At 59.2% G+C, this 17864-nt stretch overlaps 3 protein-coding genes across 4 annotated transcripts in view; 2 read left to right on the forward strand and 1 right to left on the reverse strand.

Annotated features, from left to right (window-relative positions):
* MPPED1 (metallophosphoesterase domain containing 1) overlaps nucleotides 1–17864 on the reverse strand; it is an 822621-nt gene that overhangs the window by 254349 nt on the left and 550408 nt on the right. The gene's annotated exons all lie outside the window — the stretch shown is intronic.
* Nucleotides 1–17864, forward strand: part of SCUBE1 (signal peptide, CUB domain and EGF like domain containing 1) — a 145330-nt gene that overhangs the window by 89990 nt on the left and 37476 nt on the right. Inside the window, exons 7-8 of one of the 2 annotated variants that reach the window (XM_050806163.1) lie at nucleotides 433–522; nucleotides 17049–17165. In XM_050806163.1, coding sequence (XP_050662120.1) covers nucleotides 433–522; nucleotides 17049–17165 — 207 coding nt within the window. The remainder of the gene's footprint in view (nucleotides 1–432; nucleotides 523–17048; nucleotides 17166–17864) is intronic. The other variant, XM_050806164.1, reaches the window with a different exon arrangement.
* Nucleotides 855–17864, forward strand: part of TTLL12 (tubulin tyrosine ligase like 12) — a 91828-nt gene continuing 74818 nt past the window's right edge. Inside the window, 1 exon segment of the mRNA XM_050805854.1 lies at nucleotides 855–873. The gene's annotated coding sequence lies outside the window, so the exon portion shown is untranslated.

The following is a 17864-nucleotide window of genomic DNA, read 5'->3' on the forward strand; positions in this document are numbered from 1 at the left end:
TGCCTGCCTCTCCAGCCTGAGCCACGGGGGTCTGTAGTCACTTGTGTCTCCGTAAAGCACCATAAACCACCATGGTGGTGCTTTTCTGCTTCTGTGGCTCTCTGCAGACAGGTCCTGTCTGCCCTGACCTCAGCCTCCTCCTCTGTCTGCTTGCCCATGGGCCCTGAGTCCCCTCTGTGTCCCAGGTCACTCTGTGGTCATTCCTCCTTTCCTGCACGTCCCCCCGCCCCCGCCCTCGCTGCCTCTCTGCTTTGCCCTGAACACCCCGACCTTGGAGGTTCCTGGGATTAGCCCCTTGGCGAGGCTGCCGAGCTGGCCGGCATGCGGTGTTGGCTTTGCGTGCACCACGCCGAGAGGCTGACTGTCTTGGGCCGCGGGAAGTGGGCTGTCATTAACCACTGGCTCCGTGTTTGTCCCTTACTTGTGTTTTAGAGAAGGATGAGGCTGCAATTGAGCGCTCTCAGTTCAATGCCACGTCAGTAGCTGATGTGGACAAGCGGGTGAAACGGCGGCTACTCATGGGTAACACTTTTCTTCCACTTCCTTTGTCGTACTTGCACGTGTGTGTGTGTACACGTGTGTGTGCACGTGTGTGTGTGCACGTGTGTGTGTACACGTGTGTGTGCACGTGTGTGTGCACATGTGTGTGCGTGCGTGTGTTCGCGTATGCGTGCATGTGTGTGCGCGTGTGTATGTGCGCCTGTGTGCATGTGTGTGTGTGTGTGCAAGTGTGTGTCTCGGGTGTGCACTGGCATGTGGACATGGGTGTGTGTGTGCTGTGTGTGCGTGTGACGTGTGTGTGTGGGGGCATATGTCTGTGTTGTGGGGTGTGCCCACGTGTGTGCAGTCCCGCGTGTCGTGTGAGTGCGGGGGGCTCCACTCCAGGTGTGAACTCACTTTTTCCTTTTTAAAGTTTTTACCCACCATCAAACACGTTTGTTCTTTGTTTGTATGTTTGTAGCAAAGAACCCAGGGCTAGCATCCACTGGCCTGTGCGTGTAAGGAGACCTGTGCCATAAAGCTCCCCCACTTGCGTAAACACCCACGTACACAGTTAGGATTCCCAGGGTCAGCAAAGCAGCACTGAGACTCAGCCGCAAAAGAGGGCATTTGAGTAGATGGGTCTGGGCAGAAGAGTCCTTACCCATCTCCTCTCCTGGGAGGGAACCTACCAGCCAGGACCTCCAGGACCTCTCAGGGAAAAAGCCACCTGCTGCTTAGGGTGTCTTGGGAAGCCTGCTGGCAGGGCTGATCAGGGACCGATGTGAGGAGAAAGAGAAGGAAGAGGAAATATCACTGCTCTTGGACAGAGCTCAGTGTGTGCACAGTGGAAAGCAGACTTCCTCATCTACTCGTTCTTCTCTATCAGTCAGTTCTGCTGTTCTGCTGGCCTCCGGGCTTCGCCAGCTGCCCAGGACCTCCTGAGCATAGCTGTGGTCGCCTAGGGTTGTCACGACCTTCTTAATGGCTCTCAGATAGCTCACACCAGTGTTTGCAGTGATGGAGTCAGGGATTGCAGTCTCCATTTCTCTGAAGAAGAGACTAAGGTTCGCTGGGGTGCCCTGGCTTGCCCAAGGTCACACACTACCCTGCAGGGCTGAGCTCTACGCAGAAGTCCTGACCGTGTGGGCTGTCTCAAGCATCAGGGTTGCAGGGCCATGTGAAGGTCAGAGCCTGAAGGTCCCAGAGAGGTGGCTTTGTTTCATGGCCCCCTTGTGGACCTCAGGGGGACCCAGGCATCTAGAGAGGAAGCAGGAGGGAGGTCTGGGGGCCACAGGGGATATGGCCTTGTGTGCTGCTGAGAAGGCTTCAGGCCTGCTCACTCCTTAGGGGCTTCGAGGCGCTCATGGGTCTGGCTGATGGTGCTCTATGAACCCTAAGTCCATGCTGGACGGGACAGGTGCAGCCCTCTTTCTCAGATGAAAAGAGTAAGGACCAGAGAGGTCAGAGCATTGACCTCCGGTCACACAGGCAGACAGGGCAAGCTCAGGCTGGAAGCTAGTTCTCTGCAAATTCTCTGGATGGGTCTGTCTTGTTGACTTGGACAGTCCAGGTTGGCCTGGGAAGAGCCGGAGATGGCAGATTGGGTTGGCTTTGAGCCTCCAGCCTCAGCCACAGCCAACAGGTATGACCACTGCCGTCCAGGCAGGCATGAGTCAGTGCTATGAACTTTCTGGAAGGGTGGCTGGGGGCAGGTGGAGGGAGCCCCAGAGATGTCACTGTTCTGAGGCCACTCTCAGGTCTTAGGGGGCCCAGGGCCCTCGGTCTTACTTACTAGGAGAAGCAGGCAGTACCTTCTGAGGCCAGAGCTCCACAGCCAGGCAGGACCAGGAGCTGGGGCCCCTCAGGTGCCCCGCAACCTTCCCAGCAAGAGGATGGGTGGTGGAAGAGGGCCGTGCTGGGTTGGCATCCTGTAAATGGGTAGTGCAGGGTGGGGAGGAGGGCCTCTGTGCTTGCATTCAAAAATGGGAGTCAGTGGATAAAGGCCCAGAACCAGACCCTGGTGCAGGGTCAGGAGGTGAGGACGGAGGCCCTGAGAATGCAGGTAGCCTCAGCCTGGGTTTGGAAGACTGACTGAAGGAACAGATCAAGCAGATCTCTGTGCCAGGCATCTGGGTGGGGACCCTCCCCTGCACCCCCACCTCTGTGATGATCAGAATCCTCCCATGCCACCCCTTAGAGCGTGTCCTGCCCCAGACAGAAAAGACTTCTCCTCCAGTTTCCTCCAACACAAAGCAAAGGGAGAGCCAATAGCCAAGGCCTCACCCCTGAACTAGGAACCAGACTTGGGCTTCTGAGGAGGGTCAGTGTGGGGGCCTCAAGTCTAGAGCACAAGTGAGCCCCTCTCTCACAAGCTCATCACTCTTAGCACCATCTCCTCTAAGAACAGACTGTGGGGTAAAGACACAGGATCCTGCTGGACTTCAGGCCCTAACCAGTAGCTCCTGATGAGGTGTGGCTGCCCCCACGTTGTATTAATAGAGGCACGGTATGGAAGGTAAGGGAGGTGACCGTTCCCATCCTGCCCCATGCTGTATTAATGGAGGTAAGGTATGGAGAGTAAGGGAGGTGACCGTTCCCGTCCTGCCCCATGCTGGTCAGGCGCACCGGGGCATCACGTTCAGAGCCAGTCGCTACGTGGGGAGAGCAGCCGAGATGGTGAGGGGCTCAGAACTGGGTCATCCTCATCTGTTCACGCTGCCAGGATTGCTGACCTGTGGGAGAGATCACAGGCAGTTCGTCCCAGTAGATCCTGGGCCTGTGGGCAGCCTGAGCCCCTTTTGGGGTTCTGGGAGGGGAGAAGGGTAGGACAGGCACAGGCAGAAGGAGCCAGTGATAGATGAGAAAAGTGAGACACCGAGGAGTTTCACGGTGAGGTCAGATCCTGGACCACGTGGCTCCAGAGTCTGTACCCTTGACTGCAGCACTGGCCAGCTTCCCATGAGAGCGGCTAGATGCTCAGACCCCCGTCCCCTGGCGGAACCTTCAAGCCAAAGTGACCATCTCTTAGAAACCACGGAGGGGAGGACACTGCGGCTCAGAGGGGCTAAGGGCTCCAGCCATGCAGCTGGGCAGGACCGAGCTGGGATTCTGGCTCCAGTGAGGGAGGGGGGTGCCCTCAGTGGGAGGCGCAGTTGTTGTAAGTCTAGAGTGTGGCCGCAGAGAGAGAATACCTCCAGCACGGCGGCCTGGGCCACTGGATTCTCAGCTGCGCCCGGCAGTTGTTCTTTGTCATAATCACCCCAGTCCCTGAGCACAGGTGAAGAACAGAGTAACTATGTTTACTTTAAAGAGGCCCCAAAATGTGGGACCAATTGTAGACTCTCATTTCAATCAGTTAAAATTGTTGGATTTGCAGGTTAAAGTGATAAATTTCAATTATCTAGGAGACTTTCATGAAACATCTGGGTACCCAGCAAAGGGTGCATCATGGGAGCTTACCTCAGGCCCCCGGGACACTGCTTGTGGCAAGGTTGTTGGGGTGCGGTGCGCCACACTGGTCAGCTCCAGGTCCTCAGTCAAGCCCGTCTCCCTGGAGCATGCTTAGGATAGGTGCAGTATTCCACTCCACTTGCCGCTGCCAACAGATTCCCGCAATCTCAGTTGCTTAAGACAATGCAGGTTTATTATCTTCTGTAGGTCAGACATTTGACCTGGGTCTCACTGGGCTAAATTCAAGATGTCAGCAGGGCTGCTTCCTTCTGGAGGCCCCAGGGGCGAATCCCCTTCCTTGCCTTTCCAGCTTCTAGAGTTGCCCACGTTCCTTGTCCCGCGGCCCCTCCTCCACCTTCAGAGCCAGCAGCCTGACCCACCCCAGTCCTCACCGCTGTTTCTGACCCACCTCTGCCACCTCCCTCGGTTACTCTCAAGGACCCCCGTGATCACGTTGGGCCCCTCCAGATAATCCAGGATAATTTCCCGTCTCGTGGTCCTTGCACATCTGCAGAGTCCCTGCTGCCAGGTGGGGTCACAGTTTCTGGGGATTAGGATGTGGGCATTTTAAGGGGGCATTATTCTGCCTAAAACAGATGGTTCTGCTTGGGCTGAAGGAACCCTGTTAGGGCAGAGCCCACTCCTGCCCTCTTCACTGGCTGAGCCCCAGGACCACGAGCCTCCTCTGAAACCAGTCCTGAGGGTGTGGGATGCACCCCACCCCCCTCATGGAAGCTCCACTGGCTGCCCCGGCTGTGGGCACCCACTGTCCCTCAGGCAGCCTTGGGGGTGTATCTTCAGCCCATTCCCTCTGCCCCAGCTCTCCAGCCTCACCTCTGTAGTTTGCAAGGGACTTTCCAGGCAGCTCTCCAGTGAGTGACCCCACAGCCCTGGGAGGCAGCTGTCCCCACTTCACAGATGAAGACCCTGAGGCCCTGAGAAGAGAGGCCACATAGCCAGGGAGCAAAGCCTGGGCCAAGGTCCCAGCCCCATGGACTCCCAAGTCCAGGGCCCCAAGTTAGGAGCGGAACAGGCCTGAGGGACACGGCTCTGCAGGCCCAGCAGCAGTTCTGGCTGTGATGTTCCTCCTGTGGGCACGACATCAGCAGAACTCACAGCCAGCCCATTCCAGGGGTCCCACCACAACCAGGAGAGCCGCAGGGCCTGAGCTGCAGGCCGGGGAGCCCAATCTGAGTTGACACTCAGCCCGATCTCTCTCTGGGCCTTGCACTCTGCCGCGTGTTTACCTGAACCCCACAGCCACCCTGAGAGCAGTGCGAGTGTTTTAGAGATGAGGACATGGGAGCACAGAAAGGCAGCTAGGAACTCCTGCCCCCGCACCCCTGCGGCTGCTCCTCCCTGGCTCCCTGAACTGCTCCACCTCGTCCGATATAGGCCCAACCTTTTCTGCCTCCTCTCTGGATCTGGCCAGCAGTGGGTGTTTGGCGATGCTTGTGGAGGTCAGAGCAAAGAGGAACACTGCCCAAGAAGCAGTGCCTGGCCTGAGGGGACCTTGGGCTCCAGCGGGGACAGGGCCCCCCTGAGCCTTCCCTGTCCCTCTATACCGTTAGAGCCATCTTCATCAGTGTTCCCCAGGCCGGTGCCAGACAGAGCCTGGGAGCAGTCGCAGCATCCGTGACTCCCTTAAACAGCAGACACTGCCTGGGCATCTCCCAGGAAACAGGCCCAGACCTGCAGGAGCCCCCAGGCATCCCGAGGAGAGGGAAGAGGTTTGGTCTTGGAGTGAGGCCTGGGTACCAGTTCTGTCCACTCCCTGAAAGCTGTGCTTGCTCAGGCGAGTTTTTTAACTTCCCTCAGCCTGTTTCCTCAGCTGTAAAATGGCGATCGTGATGGTGTGTACTTCCTGTAGATTTGAGGATGAAAGGAGCGACTACATAGCAGGTGCTTAGAGCGGCACCAGGCACGTAGGAAGCACTCACTGTGCGTCACCTGTGTGACGCAGTTGGGGCACGGAGGGCAAAGCACCAGAAAGGGAAGCCGCCAGGGACGGATCTGCAGGTGAGCAGGCGGGGCTGGGTGGAGTCCCAGGCTTCCCCTGGCTTTTCTCCACCCTTCTGCCCCTAGACCTGTCTCCCCAGCCATCCCGACATCCCTGTCCTGCCCAGCCCCAGCCAAGCCCTCTGGGCCGCATGGCTGCACTCAGCGCCCACTGTCCTGCTAGCAGGGGGAGAAGGGAGGAGCTTTCCCTCTGGAGCTCACGGGGCTACAGATGGCCATGACCTGCTTCACTCTGCCAGGCTCAAAGGAGCTGGAAGTGAGAGAAAGGTTGGAAGGGCCCAGCACACAGGCCAGAGCCTGGTAAAGGGCTGTTTATGCTGAGAAAAGCAGGCAGAGAGGCCGGAGAACCGGGAGGCCAGGGAAGACCGAGGATAGTGGAGGCCACTGTGGAAATGGTGGCTGACACAAGGGGCGCACACTGTGTCCCACACTATCCCCAGCCTCATTTAACTGTACAGCCACCCTGAGCGGCCTGGCCAATGACACTTCTCATCCGGACATATGCATTCCTGCTTCTCCCCACTAGCTCCCCTGCACCCCGTGTGCACCTCCTCTTCTGCAGCTCCCATCTCCAGGGTCCTGGGTGTCCCTGATTTCACCAATCTATGTCCCTGCCCCCACCCCGCACATTCACCCACTCCTGGAAGCCACCTCTGTCTGTTCCTCTGGCCCTGCACGCTCAGCCTTTCCTGCACTCCCTGCCTCCATGGGTCACACCCTCATCTCTCTACCCAGGTGCCATCTGGGGTGGTTCTACCTGGCAAAGGCTGCCTTTTGCTCGTCCAAACCTCACTGGACCTTCCTCCTCTCCCCTGTCCCACCACTCACCCTTCCTCCACCAGCACCCCCTGACTGGAGGCAGAAGCTAGGTCTTTGCCAGCTTGGCGCCCCCCTCAGGGCACAGCACAGGGCCTTGCCCAGAGCAGGAGGATGGGTGAGGCTAGTTGGCTCAGCACATGAATGATGGCTTCCTGGAGGAGGTGCCGGGGGATGGATGGGGCCTCAGTGCCCAGGCGGCTGGTATCCAGCTCAGAGAGAAGGCGGGCCCCGGAGCCTGGACGTGCTTGGAAGTGGGAAGGGGCTCAGGCAGGTCTGAGTGCTGGTGAGGGAGGTGATGACACGGGGCAGCTGCCCAGGACCAGTGCTCAGCAGGTGACCTGGCTGAAGGAAAGTGGGGGCAAGCCCCTCTCAAGTCGTGGCCTCCCTGCCCACTGAGCTGCAGGGACTGGGCTCCTGTTACAGAAGGATCAGGTGGTCAAGCTATGCCTCAGTTGCTGGACTGGCTCCAAGTGTGGCTGGTGTCTGGTCAGCTGGGGCCCCCAGCCAGGTTGAGTCCTGAGCCCTGCCCTCAGTTGAGTCCCTCACTGTCTCGCATGCACAGCCGGGGCTGGTAGCGGGAGATAGGTGATGGCGACTCAGCTGTGCTGAGGGCTGGAGGGTAGGTGGAGTCGCAGGACCAGGCAGGGCTTAGTAGAGAAAAGATGAGGGCTCAGGGCATTGCCTGGCCTGGATGGGAGGTTGAGGCTTAGAGAGGATGTGGCCCACCCAAGGCCACCTTGTGCGTTGGGCCCTGGCACTCTTGGGTGGCCCTACCCTTCGCCCCCCAGCTTCCTTCCCACTGTACTCCATCCCAATGGAGGTGGGGCACACTTGACCCCCATCTGCTCCTTTTGGCCCTCAACTCTCATCTAATGTTTAAATACCCAAGAGCACATCTCACTGCCCGCCCCGGTTCCTCTCTCCTGGATTCTGGCCCAGCCTTCCTGTCTCCCTGTGAGGCCACAGCCAGAGCCCTCTTTGCTTTGGCACAAATCTGAACAGGCTCCAGCCCTGCCTTAATCCTCCCTAGGTTTCTTGGCCGCTGGTCTAAGTGGGCCCCAAAGCCCCAAAGCCCTTTGAGATGCAACCTCAGTGCCCTCTGTGATCTCCTGCCATTTTTGCTAATCCAGTCCTGACCCCCGTGGCCCCCTGGCCCTGCAGGCCGACATGGTAATACCGATGTGCACTGGAGCTGAAAATGGAAGGCCCCCGAGAACAGGGCACCCTCTTCACCTGCATTCTCAGGAGGAGCCCATGTGTAAAAACAGGCCCACCCGACCAGGTCCCTCTGCCACCCTGCCTGCTGGCTTCCTCTCACCCCACCTGCCTGGGGGGCAACGGCCTGCTCCTCCTGCTGGCCCTCCCCATCCAAGCTGCCCTTGCCTCTCTCTAGCTGGATCCAGCTAAGAGTGGGTCAGGTGTTGGCTGCAGGCCAAGGTTAGCCCTGACTTGACTGAGGAGTAGCAGGCAGCTCCCAGCAGCCCGCAGCTTCCTGAGGCCAGATTTCCTGGTCTGACCCAAGGAAGGTGGGTGGTTTCAGGTTGCTCACCAGGCTGTGTCATTGCTTTAAGGACCATGCATTTTGTTCTAAGAGCAGAGAAATCCGTGGTTGGAGCTTCACTCCAGTCAAGCACACGGTGACTCCTTTCTGGTTATCCTGAACCAGATTCTAGAGTCAGACCCAGATTCAGTCCTGGCTTCCCCAGTGACCAACTCCGCCAGCACCCCAGGGCCAGCTCACATCTGAGCTTCAGTTTCTCATTTACAAAGATGGCTTCTAGTCTCTGGAGAAGCTTAGCTGAGGCACTAGACAGGCTGCTCCTGGCCCCGTGTGTGGCCCGTAGCAGGCGTTCAGCCGCTTTCCATCCTTTCCTTCTTCGCCATCACTGGCCATGAGCATGTCACTAGGGCACTCTGGAATGCCAGAGAGGAACAAAACCTTGACGGCAAGTCCCAGACAGTGAGACAAGAAGCCCAGAGCCAGCCTGGCGTTGGTCAGTTCATAGTGGTGGACCGACAGGAGCCCTGGAGACCCGGCGGGATTGACAGCGCCTGGTGCCTGTAACCCGGACCCCTCCAGGCGGCCCGCACAGCTCCCAGGCTGAAGCTCTGGAGAGGGAGAGGGAGAGAGCATGGACACAGGCTCCAGGTGCCAGCTACCCCCTGTCCCGCCCCAATCCCCGTGAAGTCACGGCGGGGGAGGGTGGGGGTAGGGAGTGCACCACTGCTGGAGGCCCACCTGGAAGCAGAGGTTTGTACTCAGACACTGGGCACTGCCTCCTTCTGCCCCAGGTTGTTGTTTAATCTGTCCTCAGCCACGTCTCCAGGGCAGCTCGCAGAAACCCGGAGCAAGGCTTCCCTCTGTTGAGCAGCCTCCAGGCTGGGCTCTTTGTATACCAGACATGTTCAATGTTCCCAGCAACCTGCAAGGTTTAGAGTTACAGATAAGGAAACCAAAGCTCAGGTGAAAGCAGCTCATCCGGTTCCCTCTACCCCACACCCCTCCCCCTCCAGGGGCAGGCAGGTGATAGGTCTGCCTCCCCAGGCTTTGCACAGGGCCCGGCATGAGCATGCTCAGTGAGTGTCAGCTGCTGGTTTTCAGGTCCCCAAGCCTCCCTGGGCACACACAGCTGGAGGGGCCGCCTGGTGCACAGGAAGAGCACTGGCCCAGCTGCTTTCCAGCTGCATGCCCTCACCAGCTCCTTCCCCCTGCCGCATCTCAATCCCCCAAACCTCCTGGGGCACGGCTGTGATGCCTCCTGTGGATGGGCCCCAGGGAGCCCACCCACAGGGGAGCCCCCTTGTCTGCCCCAAGCACCCTTCACTGAGGAGCCAGGGTAGAGGCAGGAAGTGAAGGAGGCAGGGCAGGAGGAGACTGGCCTCTGGAGGCCCTGCTCCTGCCACCTGCTTTAATACGAAACGTCCCTGTCCTCCAAGGGGCACTTGGGACTCCTCAAACCAAGAAACGAGACCTCTCCTGAGGTCGGCTTGTCTCGCTCCTGGGTGGGCATCTCCTATGCACCTGGTGCCACCAGCCCTCAGGCCTCCCTGCAGCCCTCCCTGCAGGGCACTGTCCCTCCATCCCGGTGGCTTCTGCTTTCTGAGCAGATGCAGGAACCCCCACCCACCCACTAGTCACGAGAGAAGGTGGCTTGCCACACTCCTAGCGCATCCTGGAATTGGGGCCCCGCCTGCTGCCTTGGAAGACAGTGCCACTGACAATAATTTGCCTCGCAAATTATTCCCCAAGCAGCGCAGCTCTCAGGTAGACGGTGGCCCTGAGGATGGCGCAGGCCTGTGGACCTTTTATTTCAGAAGGGCCAGGCTAAGGTTAGCAGAGGGCCAAAATGGGCCTCAGAGTCACGGGGCTATATGCTAAAAAGGCAGAGTCCAGGAGACCCCAGACTGTTCCAGAGGCCTGGGTGGCCCTTAGGGATCACGGGCGTTGGGGCCCCGCAGCCTTGGACGAGAGCAGTGCTGGCTCTGGAGGAGTCTGCCAGGGGCCACCTGTCGCACGTTCTCCTTGAGAGCCGCTTCCTTGTCAGGGCTGCAGCCCTGGCCTCCGCAGTCACCCTGCATCCAGCCACACTGAGCCCCACCCCACCCACGCCACCACCTGCATGCGCTGTCACCAGCGTGTCCCCAGGCAGCCCTGGGGCAGACCCAGCCGGCACCCCCTCAGCAGACAGCTCAGGATTGACCATGTGCCCAGTGGAGGTAGAGGCAGGCGGGGAGGCGTGGTCAGGACCAGGCGTGGCCCTCTGCCGACGGGGTCAAGTCCCCTCCACCACTCCCTGCTGACTGTCAGAGGCGCAAGGGAGGCCACATTTGTGGTGCCCAGCACAGCGCTGGACATAAGCCTGCTGCGCAATGCTAGTGACGGGCCACAGGGCCTCCCTGGAGTTCAGAGGGCCCCTCGGGAGATAGGCCAGCCAGGGAGATCAGGGCCACTGCGTCACGGGCTTGCCAGGGAGCATGGCATGGCTTTTATCCCAAAGCAATGGGAGCCATGGAGGGTTTCAGCAGCCAGCTGTGGGGAGAGGGTCAGAGGTCAGAGGTCCCCAGATCTGCCAGAAGGGCCGGCCAACGCCTCTTCACCGCAGCTTTGGTTGATTCTAGGGACGTAAGGGCAGGTGGGCCAGCTCTGATTGAGGAATCGGCAGGTTCTGTCGAGGACCCTGGGCTGCCCCCACCATCAGGGTAGGCCACTGAGGAGAAGGGAGGAAGAAGGGATGGCAGGGCCATTGTGGGACGCTGGGCCCATGCCAGACCCACCGGATCAGAGCCTCTGCCCTGGTGAAAAGCACCTCAGCGATGTTCAGGCGGGACACAGGGAAACCCGGGGCCTAGGGAGAGGAGGATCCTTTGCCCACAGTCCCCCGTGTGCTGGCACTGAGCCTGGCACCCACGCCCACCTCCCATCGTGCACCACAGAGTGCCCTCATGCCTTGTGCAGCGCAGCACCGCGCTGCCTCCTCCGCCAGGGAGGCAGTCCTGCCCACCTCACCTCCCAGCTCATTCTCCCTTCCAGGCCCAACAGAGGGCAGGGTCCCAGTCCCCTGGCTTGGTTCTGTTCCTCATGGGGCCTCCAGAGTCCCTGCTCATTACTCTAGTCGTTGAGCACAACTCATTAGGCACCTCCGCCGTGCTGGTCGCCTTGGCACTGCCCTGCCTGGAGAGCGTGTGGTCAGTGGGAGAGGCCTCCACACACACAAGCAACGCTGCCCTATGGGGCAGAAGCCCAGGGCCAGGCCTGGGACAGCTTTTGAGGAGGCAGGTGGGGCTTGCTGTGTCCTGAGGAACTGGTTATTCAAGGCCAAGGGGGGCGCCCTGTAGAACCCTGAGGAACTGTGCTGGGGTGTGGCGGGGCATGGGCTGGGAGGTGGGCAGTGTGAGAGGAAGGCACAGACCCGGGAGAGAAAGGCAAGGTCTGGGCCTTATTTTGTGCCCCCTGCCACTCCATAAGCTGTTGACACCGGGGGCATGTCACCTTCATCTCTGTAGCTCCCCTCTCCCGGCCACCTAGCACCGTGAAATTGACCCGCCTGTGAAGACCAGGGGCTGTGTCCAAGGCGCATCCTAGCAGGGCAGAGAAGTTCAGATAATAATCATTGAATGAATTAGCAACTGCCTGTGGGTGCTGAGTCTCCATAGGTGGAGCTTCCAAGAATGGCACCAAAAGTGAGTGTGTGGACCCAATCGCAGAGCAGCTTCCAGAGCACTGTCACATCCATGGTTCTGCCCGGGCCTTGCAAGAACTGTGTGGTAAATATGGTCATCTCCATGTTACACATCCAGAAGCTGACTCTGAGAAGCCAAGGGACTTGCCCAGGGTCACAGCCAGCATGTGGAACCCTGTCATTCTGCCTCTGTAGTGCCTGTTCCTTCTGTCCACCACACGGTGACCGAGACTGTCCTTTAAGGACCTTGTCCCAGACCTGGGGCAGTGTAAGCGGGCAGTGCCAACCCAAAGGCCAGCAGTGGCTGCACCTGTCCCCAGGCATCCTTCTGTCCTCGCCCCTGCTTCGCTCTGTCAGAGCGCTGGCAGGCTGCATGCAGGGTCCAGTGGAGCACCTGGCCTCCCCTGCAGGGCCTGGCCCAAAGCAGGAGCTCCCCAGAGAGAGACCAAAGGTCAGACCTTTTAACTTGTCTGAGATTTTCCTCCCACACTTTCGAGCCCCAGCCAGCCCTGCACCTGGCCTTCCTCCTCCTTGGCCACCCTCGCCCTACAGGGCGAGCGCTCCCCCAACCAGCTAGAGGAGGAAGCCAGGGCACCAGGGGGTGCAGACCTCACAGTGAGGATCCCATCAAAGTCCTGGTTCTCTGGCCTTGTCTGGCTTAATCACCAGCCTGGAGTGTTGCAGCCCAGGTTTCAAATACCAGCTCCTCCCAATAACTGTGTGACCTGAAGACGGCCAGCTTCTAGGGTATGCGGCATGTGCGGTGGCCCAGGACCCCGCCCTTAGAAGGGCCCACATTGGTTTTGTGTTCTGTCTCTGTCTTGAAATTCTTAGGAATTTTTTAACAAGACCATTCCATTTTTATTTTGCACTGGGTTCCACAAATGATGTAGCTATTCCTGCCTGGACAGGCAAGGTAACTTCTCCATGCCTTTGGCGCCTGTCTGCTTTGGCACTTCTGTGTCCCCCGTGGGACTGCTGTGAGGCCTGCTGAGGTTCGTGGATGACAGGTGCCTTGTCCACTACGAAGGGCTGTATTGTTCCATGATCTCTCCAGGTGGGGAGAGAAAGCTTTTAGAAAGAGCTCTGCAGCTCTCATCTAGAGGCTGGGGGCAGAGAGACAGGAGGGCTCCCAGGGTCCACAAGGAAGTTCTGTCTTCAGCTCCCTGGGACGAAGCTCTTGGAGGCCACACTGCGTCGTCCTCCTCTTCCCAGTCCCAGGCGCCTGAGCCGCCCTCCACAAGTGTGTTTCGGGGTGGGGGAGATTCCTCATGGGGCCATGTTAGCCCTGAGAAGGGGCAGAGGCCAGGATGGGACCCAGAGAAGGCCCATGGGTGAGGAGGAGGAAGGCCCAGAGCCCACCCCCAGCCTCCCCACCAGGCAGAGATGCCACTGCTGCAGCCATCGGGCCTGTCTGCCGCTTGTATTTGGAGGGACCCTGTGGTAAAGGCGGCCTGGCCTGCTTTTGTACTGTCTCTGAGACAGCCGTGGCCTAATACCAGGTCTGGGTGGCCTCTGGTCCTGGGCAGCAGGAGAGGTGAGGCTGTTTTCTGAGGCTCTCAGAGATGGGGGCTGGGGCGATGCCCAGGCTGGTTGCCATGGAAGGCAGAGGCCTCCTCAGCAGCAGCACCAGAGCCTCTGCTTGGAAACTCCCAGGGACACAGTGCTTGGCCCCACCAGGCCCGCCTGTCCTGTCATTGTAGACTTCAGCCCAAAGGACCTAGGCCAGTTTCATTGTTGCTCCCTCTACCCGTCTTGCATTTATAGTGAACATCTAAAAACCTCACAACGATATGGCTGAGGTGAACACCGCAGACATGGCCATCCCTGTGCTATAGAGGAGGGATGGAGGCCCAGGCAAGGAGCTGCAGCCTGCCCCAGGCCCCAAAGTCGGAAGAGGTGAGGTCGGGCCCAAGGCCAGACTGCTCCCTCCACGTGACCCTCCCTGCCTGCACAGAGCCTGACAGACAAAGTCCTGGGGACTGCTGGCTCCCAGTGCTCTTACGTGAGCCTGACGTGGGCACGTTTCTCTGCCTGCCCAGGATGAGGCAGTGGTCTAGAGGAGGGACGATGGGAGGCAGTGACAGTCACAGGAGGACAGCGGTGGCCTGGCCACAGTAAGAGCAGGGGCTAGAGCTGGGAAGTGCTGGGGAAGCAGCAGGCCCAGGCCCTGGGTCCCGGCGGATGGGAGGGTCTTCAGCTTGGGGCAGGTAGGGGTAGCATTCCTGCAGCCAGGGAGCACTGGGGGAGGAGCGGCTAGAGGAGGATGATGAAGAGTCCAGTGGCACGTGCTTGGTGGTAGGGCCCTGGCGCTGCCAGGTGGGTCACTGCCCACAAGGAGCCAAGGGTGCTAGACTCAGATGGAGCAGGTCCTCTCCAGCTCTGCCACTGAGGCTGCAGAGCCTTGGGCTGAGTTCCTGATGCTCTGTACCAGGTCCTCTTCAGGGAAGTGGAGGGCACAGGAGCCATCAGGCTGGGAGCCTGAGAGTGGGAGGCGGAGCAGGGCCCGGCTCATGGTGACCAGGTGGGAGGCAGAGCAGGGCCCAGCCTGTGGTGACCACGTGGTCCCTGCCATGGATCAGGGTGGTCAGCACCCAAGAACAGGCCCTAAGGGACTAAGAGTCCCTTGTTTACATACCAGCCATAGACTGAGGCAACTCGGGAACTCAAGCTGCCTGGTCCAGAGAGCGGGTGACCTTTCAGGTTGAGCTTCCAAGTCCCATTAGGGGCTTTAGGCAAGAGAAGAGCCTCAGGATTCTTGGAGTCTGTTTGGCCAGGTCCATTTCTCAGGGTCACTGCCCTCAGCGCCTGCACCACACCTCACCTCCCCCTCCGCAGAGACTCAGTGCCCTCAGCCCCGAGTTTTCAGCGCCTGTCTCCCCCTACCCTCTGCACCCTGCCATGCACCCCCATCTCTCCAAGGCCCGAGCCTTAATTACCTCCACCTGGAAAACAGGCAGGTTTTCTGCCTGCCTCTCCAGAGAGGGACTCTCCCACAGGAAAGGCTGAGAAGGCAGGAGGAGAAGCATTGGCTCCTGGATTCGGGGGTGGGAGGCAGGAGGGGGAGCCCATTGGCTCCTGGATTCGGGGGTGGGAGGCAGGAGGGGAGCCCATTGGTTCCTGTATTCGGGGGGTGGGAGGCAGGAGGGGAGCCCATTGGTTCCTGGACTCGGGGGGTGGGAGGCAGGAGGGGAGCCCATTGGTTCCTGGACTCGGGGGTGGGAGGCAGGAGGGGAGACCATTGGCTCCTGGATTCCGGGGTGGGAGGCAGGAGGGGAGCCCATTGGTTCCTGGACTCGGGGGTGGGAGGCAGGAGTTCCCTCTCTGGTTGTCAGCCCAGGGAGGAAACTAACAAGTCAGGCGCATGTAAGCGGGTTGATTTGACCCTCACCTCCACCCTGGAAGAGAAGGCTCGTCCTTATTTCCAGGTGTGAGTGCGGAGGTGCAGCCCCAAGGGGTGGCTGCCTGAGTGGCTCTGTGAGTGACAACCAGGACTCATTTGCTGGCCTGCCCACCTCCACTGTCCCAGTAGATGGCCCAGAGGGCATAAGCCGGCCAAGTGCCAGTCATACCACCTGCATGAGCCTAAGGGAGGGTGACGCCTTCCCTCACGTGTCCAGGGCATCAGGGAGGCTCCTTGCGGAGGTGGGCTCTGAGTCAGGCCTTGAAGGATGAACAGGAGGGAGGCGTCCAAGCCCTGGGACCACCACACTGCCATGGCAGGAGGTGGGAGGGCAAAAGACTGGTTCATAGAAACCACCCATGCCCAGCTGAGGTCCAGGATTTGAGGAGACACACAAAGGACGAGCCAGGAATAGTGTCAGAGTCAAGGCCACCTGCCTTCCACTGGCAGCCGCAGCTCATCCTACGGTGGTGACGGCTCAGCCATGAGCATGAGGAGGACGCCCACCACTGCAGCCCTGCAGAATCTCAGATGCACACTCACACACACACACAGGGGAATGTGCGGTTTCCCTCTCCCGCTGCACACCCCTACGAGGTGAAGTTCAAAAGAAAGGCCCCATGCATTTCATTTAATTAGCACCAAGGAGTCCTGACAGCTGACAGTATATATTCATTTATTCCCCCCAGCCTGCAGAAATGCAGACCCTACAGCACAGGAACAGAGTATACCCATTAGGGAGACCCTTCAGGGAGAAGGCACACCAGGTCCAGGAGTCCAGGTGATGCCGAGGTGAAGGCAGGCAGGGGAATCCAGGTTATGACCGATGGGCGTCCATTGACTGTCCGCCTCCCAGCAGCAAGGAGAAGAGGGAAGCCCATGCAGCCACAGTTTCCACAAGATAAAGCCTGCCAGATGCTCGGGAAGAAACCCAGGTGGCAGAGACCCGAGGGCCGGGCGAGCCCCCGGCACCCTGGTGTGCCAGCTCTGTGAGCCCCTCCTCCAGGCCTGGGGGGATCACTCACGGCATGACAGCTTCAGTGACCTCAGTTATGCCTGAGCCACTCTAGCCCCTTTGAATTTTGCAAAAAAAAAAAAAAAACGCACTAGACAAGCTTCAAGTGGACACAAACCAGATGCCTTTGGAATATCACTCAGTGAGAACAGATGTTGGGCTGAAAGCCTCATCAAGGTGATGGATGATGTGTAGGTCCTCAGAACCTCCCCTTCGGGTCCCTGGCCGGGGCCACAAGCCACTCTGTTCTGAGATGCATTTGGGGGCCCCAGTCACCTCTAAGTAACCTCCAGCCTGGACTTGGAGTCTGAGTCCAGGCAGGTCAAAGTTTTAGGAATCCAGCCCTGGGCAGTTAAATATAGCCAGGCCAGTCTGGCCCCATATAATAGTTTTAACCCTGTTGGCAGCAGCCTCTACATAAGCACAGCCCTCTGTAGTTTACAGACTCATCCCTCATCACATGCAACCCCTCAGGAACGGTGTCATTCCCCCATTTCACAGATGGGGAGCTTGAGGCTCAGAAAGGCAGCACAGCTTCCCTGGAGCCCCACAGCCAGAGAGTATATCAGAGCCAGAGCTTGAACCCAGGTCTCCTGTCTCAGAAGATCTCTCCACAGAAGGGGAAAGTCAGTGGCTTCTGCCCAAGGAGACTGAGGTCTCTGTCTCTTTTCCTCCTCAGAGACGTGTGCAGTCAATAACGGAGGCTGCGACCGGACGTGCAAGGACACAGCCACCGGCGTGCGATGCAGCTGCCCCGTTGGATTCACGCTGCAGCCAGACGGGAAGACGTGCAAAGGTCAGCATGTGGAGCGGTGTGGGCGCCCCTGCCTGTACTGGCCTGGCCAGGAGCCTCCGTGTGCTTGCACAGCCGGGCCCAGGGCTGGGCTGGATGGGGGCCACGTGTGGCTGCGGGAAACGACACATGGCAATCATTTGCGTTGCTGTTGGAGAGGCCAGGAAGAGGGAGGGCTGGCCAGCAGCAGAGTCCCTAGCAGGGTTCGAGAGAACGCAGGTCTTACGGCACATCAGCAGGTTCCTGGGCCAAAATGGCACTGATGTCCGAGAATTTGGCTGCACACTGGGTTAAACGGTTAAGCCAGCGTCTCTACCGTGGGGCTCCCTGGGCCCTCAGTGATATCGTGGCTTCCCAAGGCGGGTGGAATGTGGCGCATTTCCAGACCCCTTGACCTTTGGTTGCAGTGGGTCTTGCAGAGCTGGTGGGGACAGTCTGGTGCAGGGCCATCTAGGACATGCATGTCTACTCATGCCAGGAAAAATAAGGACAGTGTGTCACTACCAGAAGGGGCAAGGCTGGGGGATCCCATCTGAAAAGATAAGGACTCAGGACTTCCACTTGCCATCGGAAAATGAAGAGTCAGGAAGATCTGAGAGTGACTGCGGTTGAAGGAAGGAGGGACAGGGCTGGGCTGCCGGTGGCTGGCAGTGAGGGAAGGCAGAAGTGTATCCTCCCACTCGTCCCCTGAGTCACCCCACA

The sequence above is a fragment of the Macaca thibetana genome, chromosome 10, assembly GCF_024542745.1.
Source record: "Macaca thibetana thibetana isolate TM-01 chromosome 10, ASM2454274v1, whole genome shotgun sequence".
Taxonomy (NCBI): Eukaryota; Metazoa; Chordata; class Mammalia; order Primates; family Cercopithecidae; genus Macaca; species Macaca thibetana.